General features: G+C 46.9%; 1 protein-coding gene across 1 annotated transcript in view; it reads right to left on the bottom strand.

Annotated features, from left to right (window-relative positions):
* Window positions 1–19,157, bottom strand: part of cntn3a.2 (contactin 3a, tandem duplicate 2) — a 28,511-nt gene that overhangs the window by 8,618 nt on the left and 736 nt on the right. The window contains exons 2-14 of the mRNA XM_076163406.1: window positions 18,886–19,021; window positions 14,704–14,879; window positions 13,023–13,118; window positions 12,589–12,792; window positions 11,718–11,820; window positions 11,326–11,510; window positions 9,986–10,122; window positions 8,732–8,861; window positions 8,009–8,159; window positions 7,517–7,644; window positions 5,557–5,726; window positions 4,071–4,188; window positions 116–274 (exon numbers count right to left, since the gene is read on the bottom strand). Of these exons, the coding sequence (XP_076019521.1) occupies window positions 116–274; window positions 4,071–4,188; window positions 5,557–5,726; window positions 7,517–7,644; window positions 8,009–8,159; window positions 8,732–8,861; window positions 9,986–10,122; window positions 11,326–11,510; window positions 11,718–11,820; window positions 12,589–12,792; window positions 13,023–13,118; window positions 14,704–14,879; window positions 18,886–19,021 (1,893 nt within the window). The remainder of the gene's footprint in view (window positions 1–115; window positions 275–4,070; window positions 4,189–5,556; window positions 5,727–7,516; window positions 7,645–8,008; window positions 8,160–8,731; window positions 8,862–9,985; window positions 10,123–11,325; window positions 11,511–11,717; window positions 11,821–12,588; window positions 12,793–13,022; window positions 13,119–14,703; window positions 14,880–18,885; window positions 19,022–19,157) is intronic.

Below are 19,157 nucleotides of genomic sequence, written 5' to 3' on the forward strand. Positions count from 1 at the left end.
CCTACACTCTGACCTCCGTGTTCGAGGGGAGGAAGGGAGTGGATTTGTCCCTGCGGGGATCAGTGAGGAATGTGAATATAAAAGCGGCGGTCTGAGGCGAACATTCCTCTCCTACCTGTGTTCACCCTCTGCCAGCCCACGGTGAAGGGAGTCCTGGTCTGGATGAGGTAATTGCTGATGGGGCTGCCGTTGTCTCTGCCGGGGGTCCAGGTCAGCTGGGCCGTGCTGTCCGTCACCTCTTCCACCGTCACCGAGTCTGGCGGGCTGGGGGGGCCTGGATCACATGGAGGGGGGGGGAAACAATCTCAAATCTCAAATGTCAGGGTTCCCAGGTACGTTCCAATGCTCACATTCTAACTTTCGTTCCGCTTAGTAATGACAACTCTCACATAAATGTAGTTGAGTAACATTTAAGCTCAAAATGGCATCAGATACGTCACATCTGTGTGTGTGTGAATGTGTGTGTGTGTAGGACAGAACACTTACAGCGCCTCACATAAAGGAAAAACACCTGAAACCTCATCTCCAGACGAACAACAGGGAATCACTCTAAAAGCTTTTAGTGCGAGTGGAGGTGATGCCCTTCACCAGGAATTAAAAGCGAATTCAACACTGTCTGTCTCAATATTCAGCCGGCTCGTAATCCTTTCTCTTTCATGGTCCTCCTGGTAATTGATCGAAGGAGCGGCCGACATCGTTGCGTGGAGGAGTCAAATTAAAAGGTAAAAGATGACAAAGGCAGGCGCAGTCCTGGAGAAACCCGAGTTTTATCATTTATTTTCATTATCCCGCCAATTAGGCAGTGTGATGTTTCACTTTAGGCTCATCTACTGTTTCCTCTTCTAATGAACGCGTCGGCTCATCAGAAATAATAGACCACTGGAGAGCTGTGAGACAGACTGCAGAATAATAACGCCCTGAGCTCCACACGCTCCTCGCTGCCTCTCCCTGCTTTCTGTCTGCACGCAAATCGGATTTCAAAGACTGAATTAATGTTGGGGCACTTTAAACGTATGAGCAGATGTTCTGTTGATAAGATATATAAGGTATATGAGGTCCGTATCCATGCACCAGACGCCATGACGGACACGGTATTGGCATGTTTTTCTTTACAGAGGCCTTGTATGTGCCCGCCTACATACACTCCACATTAAAGGCCCCGGCTTTAGAGATATTGATCCCCGTAAAACTCATTAGCAGCTCTGGATCTGAAAAAACACCTTTAATACACTGGCCTCATTAATACATATTAATGGAACACACAGTCAAGGATCAATTCCTTATCCTCTTAATTATATTTCCTTGGCTGGGGCGAGAGGCTGTTGTCAGTGTCTATGTGTTCAAATAATCTGTTATTAATATGGACAGACTGTCCGGGCTTTGCACATGGCAAATTAAATTTCAGCCTAAAGCTCTGGTAATCTTATTTTCCTCTTAAATGCAAAATATCCCAAAATTAGAGTTACATGTCATTTCCAAGGCCGGGGCGTATCATAATATTGACTAAGCTTACAGTCACACTGCTGTGCTGCACCGCCCGCCTGCTGCGAGGGGCCACTTTCCCCCGCGCTCGGTCTTCCAGGGTGATAATGCAACCATCAAACAAGCACGAGTGCTCACCAAGTGGTTTGAATGCTAATGATAATGATGTTATCCATATGCCATGACCTTCTCAATAACCAGCAGCACCCGGTGGAGTGTTTGCCAGGCACCGTGGAGTGGCATCTAAAACATTCCCCGCTGCCATTGTACAAAACGAGGAGCCAGATGATCACCGTGAGTCTTTGTGTCGGGAGTGATTATCATTGACCTTCACTGCGAGGAGAGGAGCCCGACAAAACGGGAGCCAATACGGAAACCTGCAAAATTACCCCGGCTACAATCGCTGCATAATATCGCGGGCTCGCATAATGTGTCTGCGGCTCGGGCTGCAGGAACGGGACCGATGTGCGGCTGAACTGTTTACACCAGTCTATAAAATGAGATCTGGCCTGATGATGTGGTTAACATGTGACAGGCAAGCTGCTGCTGCTGCTGCGGCTGCTGTGTTGTGACTATTTCCCCAATTAATGCATAAATATCTCACAGAAATGCAACATAAGTGTCACAACATTTTCACTGTTAGCTATTCATGCGAGTACGATCAAAACACACACGCACACTGCATAATATTCAGATTACTGTAATATAGAATGTAAACATGCTCTGGCTAAAAGCACAACACACACAGTTACATGTCCTCATTTGCAACCGGGGGATTATTTTGTGCCATTGATTCACTTCAGATTCCCTCTTGCTGCAGCACCTCTGTGCGCACGGAGTGAAAACGGGTAGATCACACACTTTGTAGGCGTGTTTAGCCGATGTGGACATGTTAAAGGACGGGGCAATAATGAAGCTTTCAGTGCAATTTTGATGCATTTCAACACCAAATTACCGAATTATCTTATTCATTATATTATAATATATGACAGTATTAATAGAAGCATCATCCAGGTACCAAAAGTAAACGATACCTCCATAATCTGTCATATCATAGATAGATTGTGTGGTTCAGGGTTTTTCCTCTGCACCATCTGTCCTTCAAATCAAAGCAAAAAAACCCAACACATCAGCTAAAAATACCCGGTACATTGGGTACATAACAGTCAGCGTGGCGGTAAAAGCGTTTCTTGCGTCCGTTCTGGGTCATGAGCGTTGGAGTGGCGTTTCCAAACAGACTGACTATGTGCTAGAGTGGAAAATAAGTTCCAATTAACACACTGCCACTGCCAGTTTGTGGGGAGGCGGCGACGGCGGCGGCGATCAAACAGAAAACGTTGCTTTGGCCCTGATGACTGATCGCCGTCCAGCTTCATGCTTTGCCGCCCAACCCAACATTTTGAACGGCGTTCGATCCGAGCAATGAGAAACCCGTGACAGCTGCCGTGAGCGGGACGTGTAAATAATGCAGTCACACACACATGCGCTCACACGCACACGGGTTTCGCTCCAGTCGATACTCAGCCAATCCATTTCCACAGCTTTGATTGTGCGCGTCGTTGACAAACCGCCTCGCTGCCACTTTGCTCTCAGTCATTTGTGCGGCGGCGTCCATTAATGCCATTTAACCTAAAGGATCTTAAACGCAGTGGAGCTGGGATGGCGGGCGGGCGGGCGGGTGTGCCTACCGGATAAAGATATGGATCCAACCTTTTCAAACCCCGACACTAAAATCATCCTTCACCTCAGCTGACATTTAACATATTTGCGTGTGTGTCAGATTGCCGCGGTTATTTGGCGTATTGATCAAAGACAGAAACGTTCCCTCCCCTCGCTCTGCACGTGCTGCCTTTTGCCCTACAAACCTGCCATTCTCCCATAAACACACATGCACACGCACACACACACACGCAGCACACACGCACGTACACAATAAAAAGTTGTTCTAGCTTGTTCTGCCCGATGTAGCTGCTGACAATCGCGCCTCTCCGGCAGCGAGCGGCACACGCTGCATGAGCGAGCACAGACAGGCGTCAGAACTCTCCACTGTCAAAGTGTATTGCTGAGACAACATTCCAAATTGGTAATTAAAAAGAGAGGAGGGGGGAGGGGAGAGAGAGAGAGAGAGAGAGAGAGGGATAGAGAGAGGGAGAGGGAAGGGGAGAGAAAGAGAGAGAGAGAGAGAAAAAGAGGCATCCTGGAAATCGTGACGTTTTTGACAGTTTTATCAAGTGCTGCCTGTGTACAGACGTCTTCAAATGCTACATAACTGAAAACCCGAGGCGTGTACGGGATGTAATCAAGCAACCCGATGGTACAAATAAGCAAGACAAGAAAATTGGATTCTCTGATGACAGCCGGAGCCTTTCTCGGGGGATCCTGAGCGTGTTTTGGGTTCAGCGCAGCAAATCGACGCCTCAAACAAACCCATTACTGCTTAAAAGCCACAGGAAACAGCCTCCACACGGGGAAGTTTGTATTCTGAACACATTAATCTCACGATGGTGCGTTTCTAAGAATTAGTTTCCATTTTGGAGCCCAAACTCCTCAGCGGCCTCTTCAGCTTTATTGTGATGAGGTTCTCTTACCTTTCACGATCAATACGGCCACAGCTGACAGGCTCTCCACGTCCGTGTCCACCACGCAGATATACTTGCCGGCATGGTAAAGCTGTATGTTCCTGATCATCAGATCCCCTGCTGTTCTCTGGGAAGGAGGAAGGAAAGCGTTATGTAGCATGAAAGATAACAGACCCTGTGACAGCTTATTAAAGAATGAAGTGAAGCATTCGTAAGTTGCGGTAAATAGAGGCGCCGGGAAGGAAGTCCCCGCCGCGGTAACGTGGAAAATACTTTACAGAGGTAAATGTGTCTTTCAGGATGTTTAACGTCGGAGCCGAGGCACGAAGATGAAATATAATAAGAAAAAATGCCAGAGCCTCTTTAGAGAACACGCGACCGCCACAAAGAAAGGATCAAGGCCGCATGCCAGGAAAGCTTTTTGCAGTAAAATGAATTTTTTTGTATGCAAGCTTTTCTGCCGAGGTCGTCGCCGTGACCTCCAAGACCTGCGGCGGGAGAACGGGAAAGAGAGAACGACAAAGAGAGAACGAGTGGCGTTTCGGGGAGAGATTCGCTGGTGTGAGGGTGCTGGGGTGTGTGTGTGTGTGTGTGTGTGTGTTGGGGTTGGGAGAGGGACCTCAAGACTTTCATGTGAGAGGACACCCGCGGGCAGCAAATGGAAAATTAGTGGTGAAATCCGTCTCTTGGCGTTGGCAGGGAGACGTGGTCGCAGAGCCAACTTGGTTTAATTATGGAAATTAATTCCTTGAAGCAGCAAAGTTAAGTTGATAATCTTTTTGGACTGGGGACATTCAAGCATTTCCGAGGAATGAGTCTTTTCAGATCAGAGCATTGACAGTCACACACACACATACGGGGAGTAATTTGGAGGCAGTGTGAGGGCGTTCTCATAGTGTTTTGTCATTTGGGCCGGTGCCATGTTTCCATCCCTCCTCACACACACCTCTAATGACGATGTGTATCCTGACTCGGTTATGAAGAGCGCTGCAGCGGGCGAAGTCAAAGGGAGGATTTTTGAAAAGAATTCCAGACCAGCCGTGGCAGAAAAAGTCGATTACTTTAGAGAAAGAGAAGTGCACTCACACAGATGACAGCCATTCACAATGACTGAGCCGCCATTGTGTTTCCTTTTTATGCAGGAGAAAGTATTCTGGCACAGTGACCGCCGAGTCTCCGTTCCAAAAAGTACAAATGAAATCTTCGCCCGGCTGAATGATCTTACTGTACGTCTATTCCTTCCAAACATTTTCACACTCTCGCAGCTTATTGTGCCTCTGAGGAGACTTCCTGAATTGTGCAAGCCGCCGTATCTCACCAACTGTAGTGTGACTCGCCGCAGTGAATCACTCAGAGTAACACCGCCGCGTCCGCCTCAAGCTGTCCCCCTTTAGCTAATGGCGGATGGGGGGAGGGGCGGGGTGACATGAAGAGAGATGGGGAGGACGGAGGCGCCAAACTGCCCATTCGCACCCTACGACGGCGGGTCACTCACCCCTCCCACCAGCTCAAAGTGATCGTCTCCCTTGGCGACCAGCTGTCCGTTGAGGGCCCAGGAGAAGGAGACATCAAGGACGGGGTCGCTGCTGACCTGACACGGTAACACGATGCTCTCGCCCACGATGATTTCCATATCCGCCGGCCCCTGGGTGATTCTGGTGGGATCTGCTCGGCGGGGAAAAAAACACAAGGCTGGCGTCTCATCTCAGGCAAAATGTAATTATCTATAATGGGCTGAGAGGAATTAAATAATAAATGGCTCCTCTGATTAAAACCGGAAGAGTTTTCAGGAGTTATTTAACATTAACACACAAAGGAGACATGAAATGAATGAAATCTAAAATACAGTCGTCTAAAGTGTCATTTTTATATCTAAATAGCTCAAATCAAGATCGTATTCACATTAATGAGGACGTATAAAGAATGATTTTCATTTGGGGATCTACTATGAAACCTCTGCCGTGCTGAACTGTGCAGAAAGCAAATTGATCTGCTCCTGAGCTGCGCTTTTAACAGCATCAACGTGCCCACTGAATGAAAACACACTATCTATGTTAGTTACTTGACCTAATACAGTGAGTCGACAGTGGAAACCCATTGTTACTTCGTCCTCACGTGCTACATTCTTGTATTGTAAATTATTCCTGACGCAGATATCCGATGTTCCAGCAGAGGGCAGTCACCACCTACCGGCAACCTTACCATGGAATGTCCTGCATATGAGCAACGTCTGTCATGTGCTTTGATGAACCATTGAAAATGCAATTGCAAACCATTGCAAAAGAAAGATTTGTTGGATTTGGCTAAAAAGATGCAGCGCACTTACTGGAACACGCTCTATAAAACACTCAGTCATATTATCTATATTACGCCGGCTATCGTGGAAAGCCTTTGTCGAATAATGTGATAACACAAAGCCTGCCAGCAATAAAATAGCCTAATACTCCAGGCTGACACAGCTAGAATAATCTCCTGTAATCCTGATAGCAATGACAATACACAGCGAATCAGATAAAAGCCTTGATGTAATGGGGCTGCACTCTGAGCGCCGGACAAAACGGGAGGCGCCGCTCCGGAGTCCACTATAGGCGTCGTTCGGATGAGTCGGCCCCGGGCTTCACAAGTCAGAGATAACGAATCTGCCGGATTTAAATAGAGGTGGAAGAACACAAAGGCGAGGGATTCGCCCTCCCTCACATGAGTTCAGTGCTCAAGGTACTCGCCGGTCATACTTAGCACGCAGGTTGTGACCCTCTTGTCCCCTAACACATTCTAAACAAATACTCTGGTAATTAGTAATCTAACTGGCCTTGGAAGTTTGCAGAGGAAGACAGAAGTGATCAGTGTGTTGAATAAAGACCTCTAAGAATGGTGGAGAACCCTCAGCTTGCACTCGGCTGGAGACGCACTTAGAACATTAAGAGCGTCTTTAACACGTCCTCGCTCGCCGCTTTCATTGCCTCCACTTGTGCCACTTTCATTTGTTGGGGAGAAAATTGGTTGCCGCTTAGAGTCGCTTTGAGGGAAAACAGGCGACTGGGTCACGTTCCCGCCGCGCCAAGTGCGTTACGGCAATTCAGGCGGACAAAAAGCCGCTCGGCATAATAAAAACTCAAAAGAGGCGCGGGGTCTGTCTGAGCGAACAGATGGGGTTTGGTAAACTTTTACTACTTCCAAATCCCTCCAACAGAAATGAAGACAGTTATTTAATTATGCAGAAACTTTGGTGGAGTGTTCCCCCCCTGACGGAGAGATGGAGGGGAGACGTGCCAAAGTTTTGACGCATTCCTCAGAGGGGAAAAGGAAAAGTTTGTTTTTATTTACCACCCACAACGTTATTGACTGGGGCCCTGGCGGTATAGTGGCCCTCCCTCTCTCGCCCTGATCCATACTGAGCCATAAATTCTGCTTACTAAGTGGAGCGCATAAATATTCCTCTTTACAGCCCGGCTTACCCGTAACAAGGAGCCTTCCCGTTGTGCTCGACATGCCAAATCTATTCCTGGCGAAGCACGTATAGCTGCCCGCGTCCGACTTGCTCACGTTGACCAGACGCAACGTACCGTCCAAAGAGAGCGTGACCCTGAAAGGTGAGCGTGCAGAGAGAGAGGAAGCAGGTAACAACAAAGAATCCCAACATTACACGGGCTCTAACTTTCACTTTAATTAGCTGGAAAGCAGCTCAATGATCAGAGATAGGAGCTTGTGTGTGTGTGTGTGTGTGTGTGTGTGTGTGTGTGTGTGTGTGTGTGTGTGTGTGTGTGTGTGTGTGTGTGTGCGCGCGCGTCTACAATGACTATTGATCAGCGAGACCGTCCCAGGCTTCAAAAAGAGCAGAGTCAGGTCACTAATGCACACTGACGTCATCCATGCAGAACACAAACTGAGCTGCTGGTGTGTGAACGAGCTCGTCGATATTCCACCGGATCGATTCTTTGGGTCGGTACCTGTCGTTGGTGTGGATGGGCAGGTTCCCTTTCTTCCACAGGATGCTGGCGATGGGGTAGGCCTGAGGTTTGCACTCCAGCGTCACCGTGGTGCCCGCCTTGGCTTTGAGGAGGGCTCGCAGGACGTTCCCCGTGAAGTCCGGAGGCGATGCTGAGGAGAGGAAGGGAGAGGAGAGGAGAGGAGAGGAGAGGAGAGGAGAGGAGAGGAGAGGAGAGGAGGATTAGCCAAGACTCGGTTTGGTGTATGAAAATCAAATGTCAAGCTAACATAGTGTTTGTTGTTATTCTCATCTGTCCAATCAGAGCAGAGCAGGGTTTTTGGAGGGGCGAGGCAAAACAGGCCGGTTTTCGCTTAGTGTGCACAGTGGTGCTATAATAAGAGGGAGTAAAAGGGGACCAACATCTTTATTTTTTACATTTTCATGTGTTTAAATGTAATCATCTATGACTGAAATGTAGCATGAAGACTTTCCCTCAGGTGCTTCATCTGTCAGCCCACCCACACGTCACATCAAACACGATCAGGAGGGGATAAACATAAAAACACACTTTTGACCCCGACAAAACCATTTTGGCCGACCCTTCATCCTCTAATCCAGGCAACCTTTAATGATGACAGTGAGGATGACCTTTAAGATTCGTTGGCAGCTGCGATTTGGAGATTACGGAGGAGGAGGAGGAAGAGGAGAGGGGGAGCTGGGGCAGAAATAAATGCCATCGTACCTAAAACCATTAATTCGGCGGCGAAATATATGACGCCGTGTTTGTTCTCGGCCACACACTGGTACATGCCGGCGTCAGACAGCGTCAGCTCGGACACTGACAGGACTCCCTCCTCCACACGGATCCTTTCCTGCGGAGGAAACACAGGACAAAATTGTAAACACGCATAAAACTGCCCTATGTTGCTACATTATTCCCATCGTTGGAAGAATGGAACTGTTCCTAGGACCTTAGAGGAACCCTCACTAGGCCAGCCCACGCATTCTGTTTGGCTTTGATGGCTCATGGAGGCTCGGCGGTGATGGGAAGGGATCAGATGAGATGAGAACTGCAGTGTTAGAGTTTGATGTATCAAGCATGAGAAAACGCTCTCTGGTGGACCAAGTCGGTGTTGAGAAAGGAGCTTGGATCAGAAAGACTACGTTGATTCTCCTCATATAGATTATTTGAAATGAATTATAAAGAACCGATCTGTCTGCATCTTTAAAAGTTTCGTTTTCCCAGACATTTTCCTCCATGATACGTAAACAAACGTTCCTCCACTGTGTGAGGACAAAGTATTCTGAATACATTTAATATATAATATAATAGAACCTGAAATTAAATTCTGAATGTAATTCCGCAGCTAACCCAAGTTGCAGAGTGACATTTAAAGCTATTCCTAGCGGCGCGCACACACAGCCACGCAAACTCCACCTCGACGTGCAGAACGATATTAAATGCTGCGAAGAAAATTAATCTTGGCGGAGTGTTAAAGTCACTCCAGTTCAAGGGGAGGGATCCCAGAATACACACTAGCACCGCGGCCGACGCGTCCTTCTCTGGCAGTCTGGAATTAGGTGTACTAGCACATATAGCGTATTTCACAGTAGATTAAGTCCATTGTAAATCTGGAAGAAGCGGCAGCATGAATAATGAAAAACAAACCGCTGGCTTCATTCAGATGAAATGGAACAACCTCCTGGGGAGTGTGCTGATCCACTCTCTAAGACTGTGTAATCTGCCTAGAGAAGAGGCGGAATAAGAGACAGTTTCATCCACGTCTCATTACTGGCACACCTCGGCGAGATGTTTACGCTCTCCTCGCATGTCATTATGACCTGCACTTGGAGGAGCGGCGGCGGCGGCACGCTCTGTGTGCCAGACTGCTCTTCTCTGCAAAATGAAGGAAAGGAGCTGAAAGCCAAGGGGAGAGATTAAGTCTTTAAAGTGAAATACGGTCGCGTGGCGGATGAGGGGGAGGCTGCGATTTACCTCGGAGACAAGCAGCTGGCCGTTCTTCAGCCACGTGTAGGAGGGTTTGGGCTTGCCGTTGGCTCGGCACTCCCAGTACAGCCGCTCCTCGATGGCCAGGGCCGCGTCCTTCATGGTCTGGATCCACTGAGGTTTGGCTGAAGGGGGGAAACAGAGAGAAGGAGACTTGAATGCTGAAATGGCCCAGGCGAGGATTTGATTCTGCATCTTAGAATCAAGTATAGTTAAGGGATGAGAGAAAGTGATTAGACGCGGGGGGAAGCTGGCAGAGTGGCGACGGTCCGGTCTCGCCGTCTGGAACGTCGTGCTCAGGAACACGGCGTCTATGCTCATTACACACACCACACACACACACACACGCGCGCGTTAAGTTACTCGGCAGGTTGGTGGTAGAACACGGAGGCACACAAGCGAAAACGAATAAGTGCAGCAAAGTGAATACAAAGCGTAATCACTGCTTATTAAATTAAGACAGCGCCAATAATGAAATGAACAATTTTCAACTTTAATCCTCCAACCACTCTAACAATGATTGATTTATGTAATTTCAAAGGCAATTTGTTTTCATTTTCGACTGATTTTTACTGAACAATACCAAGGTTTTTACGGCCGTGTTTCATGTACCCGTTAATGGAAAATACCTTTGCTTAAACGACTTTACTCTTCCATGTTATTTTGTTTGCTTTCTTCTTCCCCTCCTCTTCCATTCTAACTCTCCTGGGGTTGCAATGTTATTTGGTTTTTTACTTTTTGCGGACCTTGGCTTTCATTTAGCCAGGTTGACATATTTTGGATTGTGAGAATTCTACCAAACCTGCTGTCCAACCGCTTACAGGGTCTCATAAGTGTATGTGTGTGTGTGTGTGTGTGTGTTTGTGAGAGACTGAGTCATATTTTGTAGATGTTTTCTTGCATTAGTTTTCCCACAATGTTTACTCAATTAAACTTTGAATAACATTTTCTTTCTTTCTTCTTTTTTTCTTTGGATTTTTGGTCAATTTTAAAGATTTTTTGAAAATGTTTTTTTTTTCTATTTTTCCACTATTTTAATAATTCTGTAAACTAAACTAAACTAAAGATCAGAAAGCAATGACGGGTGGACTCATTTCTACAATCAAGACATTTTCTTGATCAGATTTGACATCAGATGGCTAATATTCAACATTTCAACATTTCAAAAATAGTATTAAACGCCCTATTTATGCCAAACTATAAGAAATCGCATAAGAATTCAATCAAAAATGCTGAATCCTGTGACTCTGAACAGGATAAGAGGTTACGGATGAAAACATTTCTTTAAATATACAAGCAGATGTGTTTAGTGTCCACATCTAGTTTACCATAGAAAGCCAGTCGTCCTGCTGCTGTGTTCTTCCCCATCTTGTTCTCAGCCACGCACTCGTACCCGCCTGTGTCGTCCTGCTGGAAGCTGGGAATCTCCAGCACCGCGTTGGAGTACTTCATTTTGACTTTGCTCGGAAAGGGAACGCCGTTCGCCCTCTTCCAGGTGATCTCTGGCACCGGGCTGGAGGGAACAAGAGCAGGCAGAACCTCAGCGCTGAACACCCTCTGAAGCTTTATGATCCGTGCACAGACTGGCAGAATGTTGCTGCTGCTCTAACTCCACAATAAAAACCCGGCTCGTCTGAAAAGAGACTCTATTGAGATTCCTCCACTGAGATGAAACACAGATATGAAAGAGTGAAAACATACTTCAAGAAATCAAGCTTACTTCCCAAGGGCGAAACACTCCAGCGTAACTGTTGATCCTTTCGCGGCAGGTACATTGTCTGGGAAATTAACTTCTATTTTCGGCTCGTATTCGCCCATGACACCTGCGAAGAGCGAGCAGTCGAGGTTCCATTATTCATGACTCACGAACAATATGGATACATTATAGACCAGACAAAAGCCCTGAAAGACGAACACACAGGAAACACATTCTCCCACGGGGGGGGAACGGGAAGCAGCACATCGCCTGCCTGAATGTGCCGTCACCAGTCAGATTGCAGTGGGGAATCATTCTAATCTTCCTCGTGAAGTGTTTGAGATCACCGGATGCTTTTATTCATTTATGTTCAAGCTTAAACGGGCAGTTCACCAACGTCTCTGCTGTGTTATTGTCTAAGCTTTCAAGGGAGGGACGGTGGAGATCCGGATCACAGAGCGACGCGATGAGATTTAAATTTATGCCGGCTACATGTACAGTACATTGAGTAGGAACTAACTGGTTGAGCCGGCAGAAACACTCAATGTAATGGTTCAGCGACGTATGGCTTATGTTTAATTCATCCCGGGGCAATCTTTGCTCACTCTTTCTGTGAAAGCATAACGGAGAGCAGGAACAACAGGCCGCTAAGGAACACGGCCTGAGAATGCGCCTGAAAGCAGCAGCGAAAAGGCTTTTAGAGAGAATACGAATTAGAAGACAGCAAAGTCAGCAAGGAGGAGATTTGGACGCTTTGTTTGCCGGCCGGCGGTGGAAGCAACTATTTACTTACTGTGAGTCATCTAATCACAGGACAAAATGTACTGTTGCTTCTGCCATTCTGGAGCCTCTCAATATGTGTCGAGAGAGACTAGACGAAGGACAGCTTTCTTACCGTCTGTCCTCAGGATCAGAGACGTGGGCGAGCTGTGGACTTTGCCCTTTGTGACGCTGTTCATCACCACGCACGTGTAGTTGCCCACATCAGAGGGCTCCACCTTGGCGATGTACAGGTTCCCCGTCTGCTGGGAGACGAAGCGACGATTGTCTTGTTGTACAAAGTAGGGGTACTCATTGAAGACCCACGCGTAGGACAGGTCTGGAAGACAGACGAGGGCGTGTGAGACAACGATGGAACCCAAGAGGATGATTCATAAAAACATAGAGCAACAATACATTTAGACTGATGTTTCCTTTCAATCATCTATCTACTGATCCAGGGCCAGGTGTCCCTCACTATAAACACCTCCTCCAGCTTGTCCCGCTAGATCCCAACATTTGTCTCAGACCAAACAGGATAGATAGAAGTAATCAGGTCAGGGAGTTTACCTCCTGAGTACGTGGGTGTTCCACAAAGCAACACCACTCCCTGTCCCTCTCGGACCGACACGGCGCTCCTGGTGTGGACTTTGAAATGATCCAAGTCTGTGGAAAGAAATGAGAAGAGATCACAGCACGATCTGACATATCAGAGCAGATCAAAGCTCTCACAGAGACAGAGAGACGAGCCCATAAGGAATCTGTTATGAGGATTGTGCTTCTTCTCTTCTTGAGCGATTACAGAGGCAGCGAGACAGGCGGAAGATTGTTCTGGAGTTGGTATACAGAGAAATGCAAAGTGGTGCAATTAAAAGCAAAATGCACGGCAGAATATCACCACATACTGACGTGCTTTAATAATTTGCAAAGCAGGATGTAAATGAGAAATTAAATTGCTTGTCCTGTGCTGATGAGAGCGCATTATGACTCCTGTCATGTACAGCCCGAAGTGCAAACTGTTCGTGTGAGATGCACACCAGGTGTGATTTCAGCAGGGCTCACTTCTCCTCCTCCTTTGTTTCCCCCCATGAAAGGTGAGTGTGCACAGCATGACGGGAAAGACTGCGACCCAAAGCCAGCCTGCAATGCATCAAGACGCGGCTGAAAGCTCTGAAATATTGTTTCTAACTGTTGCTATTCCAAGCTCGTCTCCGTCTTTGCGGGGAAAGAAGAAGAAGGCGAAGGTGTTACTGCGTGTGTGAAATTAGTTCAGAATATATTGAATAAAAGAGCCGGCAGGTTTTCATTGTGCATTTTGTTGAAGCAAAATCATTATTTCACCATTTTAGCACATTAGGTGGCAAATGGAAGTGACCTCAAAATCAAAACAATAACACTTTTACTTTCACTATTTACAGAAGACAATCAGGCTGCAGCCGCCGCATGACAGCCGATCTGTTTGGCACAGCTGCCCGTCCACACACAAGGTGTCCCACATGCTAATATTAGTGCTGCTCCTTCAGCTGACAGCGGCATCGCTTCACGGGACTTGACCAAACAACAATCATCCCAAGCTATTAACCCAAATGAAAAAGAATGAGGATGCAGTGACACAATGGGAGCGCTCACATGTTGTCAAGGTGCAACATCCAAAGAAGGAAACAGGGTGTTTGTTCTGAGCTACAGCTGCTACGTCTGCCTAATTCACCTTTAACGTCAATCATTGATATTGATCTTTCAGTCAAGTCTGGAGCTGCATGAGGTAGACGCCCACAACCCGGCGCTCCCTGCCAGGGGGGGGGGGGGGGGGGGGGGATCGAATCCTCAGCCAGGTCCCCCACTGTGGCCCGACTAAGGCTTATGAGCTTTTACCTTTAAAAATCAAATCTAAAATGTGATGAATGAGGAATCACATCAATCTATCTTATTATGTTATATTATTGTTTCTGTTTATATCTGTCAAACCACACATTTGGATTAGTTGGTGGAGTAAAATCATGACATAACATCAAAATTATATTAAAAACACAAATTTATGTAGAGAGAAGAAGCAATGAAGTGTTTTTGATTGAGGGAAACATGGCAGAGTGCAGCTGTCATGCTTGGTTGTGTGGTTGCAATCATCATGCACTCCAACTGTTCCCATGTTCTCCATTTCAGCACTCACACACACAAACACACACACACACACACACACACGCTATCGCCCCGAGCCATAGTTTGGTGAAAGGCGTCACAGGGTAGAACTTACAGGCAAACTGCAGGCTGGCTCTCCTGCTGAGGACGGCTCCTACCGCGTTGTAGGCCATACACTGGTACATCCCTACATCCTGGTAACGGTCCAGACTCCGTATAATGAGGTTGCCCCCGGACAGACGCCGCCGGCGATCCAGTCCCAGATTTATGAGCGTCCCGTTCAGCGACCATCTGTGAGGGCCAAAGACACCATCAGTCGCTGGCAAAAAAAAAAACACACAGACAAAAAAAAAACACGTCGTCCGTTTCTTTGCACCCGGCGAGGAGCTGCGACAGGAGCCTGGACCGCATCACATCCCAGAAACCATGACGTATGGCGTGCCAGTGCAGCTGCAGGGCCCGCCGGCTGACATTCCAGTGAGATATTCTACGGTCGTGCAGTGCCGATACACTGGAGACATGTTTTCATAAGATACAAAGACTTACAGTGAAAGCTGCATGTATATAAATAAGTTCAGGATAAAAGCTTTTACACAATAATATGCAGAACTCAATCTTGTGTGTTTTTATAAACACGTTGTGCTTCGATTTATTTGTTTTCATCATCATCCCAAATTTTTGCTGCTGTCACTCTGGTGTATTTATTGATATTTGCAGACTTTAATAAAGAAGTAATCCGCGCAATAACAATGCCTCTCAGTCAGTAACGTTCACAGGCGCTGCTGATTATTGGATGCATGTGTTTATACGGCCCCCGCATGCAACCTTCTGATTTATATTTATATTTTGATGCTTTCTTCTCCTCTTCTACTTTTCTTGGCTGGGTTTCTGTCATTTGTTCCTCTTGCGACCGTTTGATTCCCCCCACAGGCGTCCTTAAAAATGTTTTTCCCTCATCTCGCCGTATCGAGCACAAAGCCAAGTCCTCCGCTATTAAAAAAGGGAAAAGTGGACTCCAAACTAGATATTACCATAACTCCTAACCATAATCACCTCTTCTCTGCCACATTATATTTACATAATGTGATATTGCACCTTTGACGTCTCAGTAGGACACACTATTAACATGTAACATGGCATGTAACACGAGGCGCCTCCTTTCACCTCTTCCTGCATCCTCCCCACTCGCCCGCTTCGGCACAGACGCACAGAGCTTTACAAAACACGCTCCGTTTACACAATCGCGCAAATTATTCAGCTTTAAAGAACTCGAGGTAAGTTTGTCGCGTTTCATAATTCATCACAAAAGACTCTCCGCCGCGTTGAAGCGCCCTCTGAGCTGCTCCACATGCCATTCAGAGAGAGGGGGCATTGATTGGGCCACAAGGACGGAGTGTTTCCTCTAACATTCCATCATTTTTCTCCAAAAATTGAAAAAGGCATAAACTGTTTGTCATCGTCGACGGTCACATTCTTCAATTCCGCTTTTCTTTGAAATTCCTTTTAGACGGCCCTTAACACCGTCATTCCATAAGCATTAATTTTAAACCTTCAACACAATTCCTACAAGAACGTCTTTACATCGCTGAATGGTCATGGCCGCCCGCTCCCACATTGAGAGCGAGACGCATTCCGCTACCACTCAGAGGATTGTGGCAGACGTGAGGCGGCTGCGTTAACACCTTCACTTAACATCCAGATAGATTTCAAATTTCGAAGAGAAAAGACATAGATACTGTATTAAACTCTTCTCTTTGTAATCTGAACTAAATCTGTCTTCATACTGACGCATGCTAACAAAAGGCGGACGGCCCCCGTGCCTTTACGTTCAACAGATTTCCAACGGTGAAACAAAAATTGGAAAGTGAACACAAAGGAACATCGCAATCTGTTTTTGGAAAATTCTTGCCCACTACTTCTATTTTGGCTTGACAGTGTTCACACTTTTGCTTTAGTAGCCAGGCAACAAAGTCAAACGCAGGAACAGAAAAAAAAATCAAGCAGACCTTTGCCTGTTTGGAAGGCCACAGTGGTCCAGGTTCGGGGGCCAGCAGTTTGTGCTGATGGATACTGGATTTTTGCATTTGACTGGCTAGTTGACAAAATGTTATGGAGTCGCAAAATTAGTAGTCGAAGTGGGAAATCCAATGAATGGGAGCTATGCGGGACAGTGAGCTATGCAGACAAAGAGCCCGGCAGAGGCAAGATCAAATGATGCTTCGCTGTGCTTCATCAAAAGCGTTTGTAATCTCCTCCACATCACAACATGACCCTGTGAACCCATGAGGGACTGAGAGGCCCCCTGGCTTTGACTCCTCAACCTGTGGCTCCTGTGATCTGAAAGGTTTTGCCTGAAAGACTGTGAAGTGTGAAGGCATGAAAAATGTCTTTCTTTACCCGAACCTTACAAGCAGTTTGAGCGTCAGCTAAAGCTCAAATCCTTTGAAGCCGCCAATTGTTTACGAACAACAGGTGCAGTCAATTAAGCAGAGACACAGAGCTGAGTTGAGCTGTCTGAAGACAGCTGATGCCTGAAATCCACATGTGGAACAACCGGCTCTCACGCAAAAACTATAACTGCTATATGAAAACGGGTTGGACCGTGAGAACCAGGAGAACTTCCTGATGTATTATGGTCCAGAAAGGCCAGGAAATAGACCCAGTTAAGCAGTTAAGATGACCTCAAAGCCCTCACATCTAAGGGAAAACACAGAGGAAGAGGTGGTGGAGAGACTCCTTGGTTGGTTTGGTAGAAATTGTATGCGTAAATATTTATCATAGGGCAACATTGTGTGTCTGTGCTTGTTTCCATAGATATAACACCTCGCCTCACCACTTTCACTCTTTCTAACCCAGTCTAAGTGGCCTCTCCTGTTCAGTTCAGCTCTGAGTGTTGAGCGGGCGATCGGATCGAGACTCCAGACCAAATTACACGGCTTGAGCTGGCGTTGACTGATCGTCTGACCGCAGAGGAGCTGGAGCGCCGCGAGGTGACGGTGCGGTCCCGAGCCACACGATTTAAACCTGGGGTCAAAATGAGGTGGGTCGCCTTGTGTTGACAGGGAATAAGGGAAAATACAGCGGCGCTTTGATGACCAGCTGTGGAAACGGAGGCTTTTGTGTAGCGAGATGAGTCGCTGTGCTGCTATACAGGAGCGCATACTATGGGAACCCTCATCTCCTGTGAGTGACAGGACTGGCACAGGGAAGGGAAGCAAGAGAGGGGAAGAAGGGGGGAGGGAGCCGTGTGAGCGCATTTACACTTCAGAGAGAGAAACCGGAGAGGTGCTGAGGGCGTGCGGCGCCTCGCACAGCCGGCTCCAAAAGACGGCACGTTAAACACGCTCCCTCTCACCTTTAATCAGCTCCTATCCTGGGAATGCAGAAGCCTGGAATATAACGAACGTACGTTTTTCCACACGCTGCTATCATGCGGCTCGCCTCCGCCACGGTAATTCCGCCACTGAGCGGCAAAGATACACGTAATCAATGCCTGTTAGTGGCCACTGGTGTCTAGCAACCACGAGACCGGCCTCCCTGCGTTTTAGATGAGCAGGCGATCATTAAGATGCTGCACATGTGTCACCGGGATTCTATCTGGCGAGACAAGAGGCAGATTGGCGGCATGTTAGTCAATATGAATTAAAGCAAGCTGCCATCATGCCGGTGCTTAGGTTGCCTACATGCATTTCATTCTCATTTGGAGAAAATTAACCGGGGGGATTAGGGTGCTGCTTATCACATGTAGAATTACAATTTAAAGCATCAGAAGAGGTTTTACACACAGGAAGAAAAACATCCACACACAGAGGAAACCAGAGCCCACATCAGTTCTGTTGGCAATGTCGGCTGATTCGATCTGAGATGCATCGTATTGGCATATACGGTAAGATATGCGAGCAGAATGATGAGCTGTGCAGTGTTCTGTAGGATGTTTACATTTAGTAATTTATTCTATTTTCATTTGTAGTCTTTTTATTGTATCTAAATTTAATTTCCAGTGAAGTTCTTGAAAATTAACTGTAAAATATCTTCAACAAGCAAATTCTTCTTCTTCTCTGCCAAACGTTTTACATTAAAGTCAACAGAATCTCAGCTGATATCATTACATTCTTTACTTTATTTAACTTAATCTATATAATTATCTTTTTGGTCTTAAAAATGTAGTCTGGCTCTGTTACAAAACACTCAATCTTCAAAATGTGTTCATTTAGAAAATCTCCATGTAGATTAAAATGCATATTGTGAGCTGGACTAAACACACGTAACCATGGCGTTTGCGTACACGTGCTCGTACCTGTACTGAGGTGGGGCGCTGCCCTTGGCGTCACACGTCAGCGTCGCCTCCTCTTCTATGGAGTCGACGGGGATGAACAAGTCGCCCGGCTCCATCCTCCATTTGGGACCGTGGTACGATCCGCTGTCCAGGCAGACTGTCAGAGCAGCCGGGGGGCAGAGGAGGAGGAGGAGGAGGGTTAAGGTTAAAGGTTAATGACATTTAGACGGTGTGAACCTTCCATAATCATATTTTTGTTCTGCCTGAAATGCGACGCCAGAAGGGAGAAGGAG

Source organism: Genypterus blacodes, unplaced genomic scaffold, assembly GCF_046128005.1.
Source record: "Genypterus blacodes isolate CSIRO-AG114 ecotype Tasmania unplaced genomic scaffold, CSIRO-AGI_Gbla_v1 ptg000131l_1, whole genome shotgun sequence".
Taxonomy (NCBI): Eukaryota; Metazoa; Chordata; class Actinopteri; order Ophidiiformes; family Ophidiidae; genus Genypterus; species Genypterus blacodes.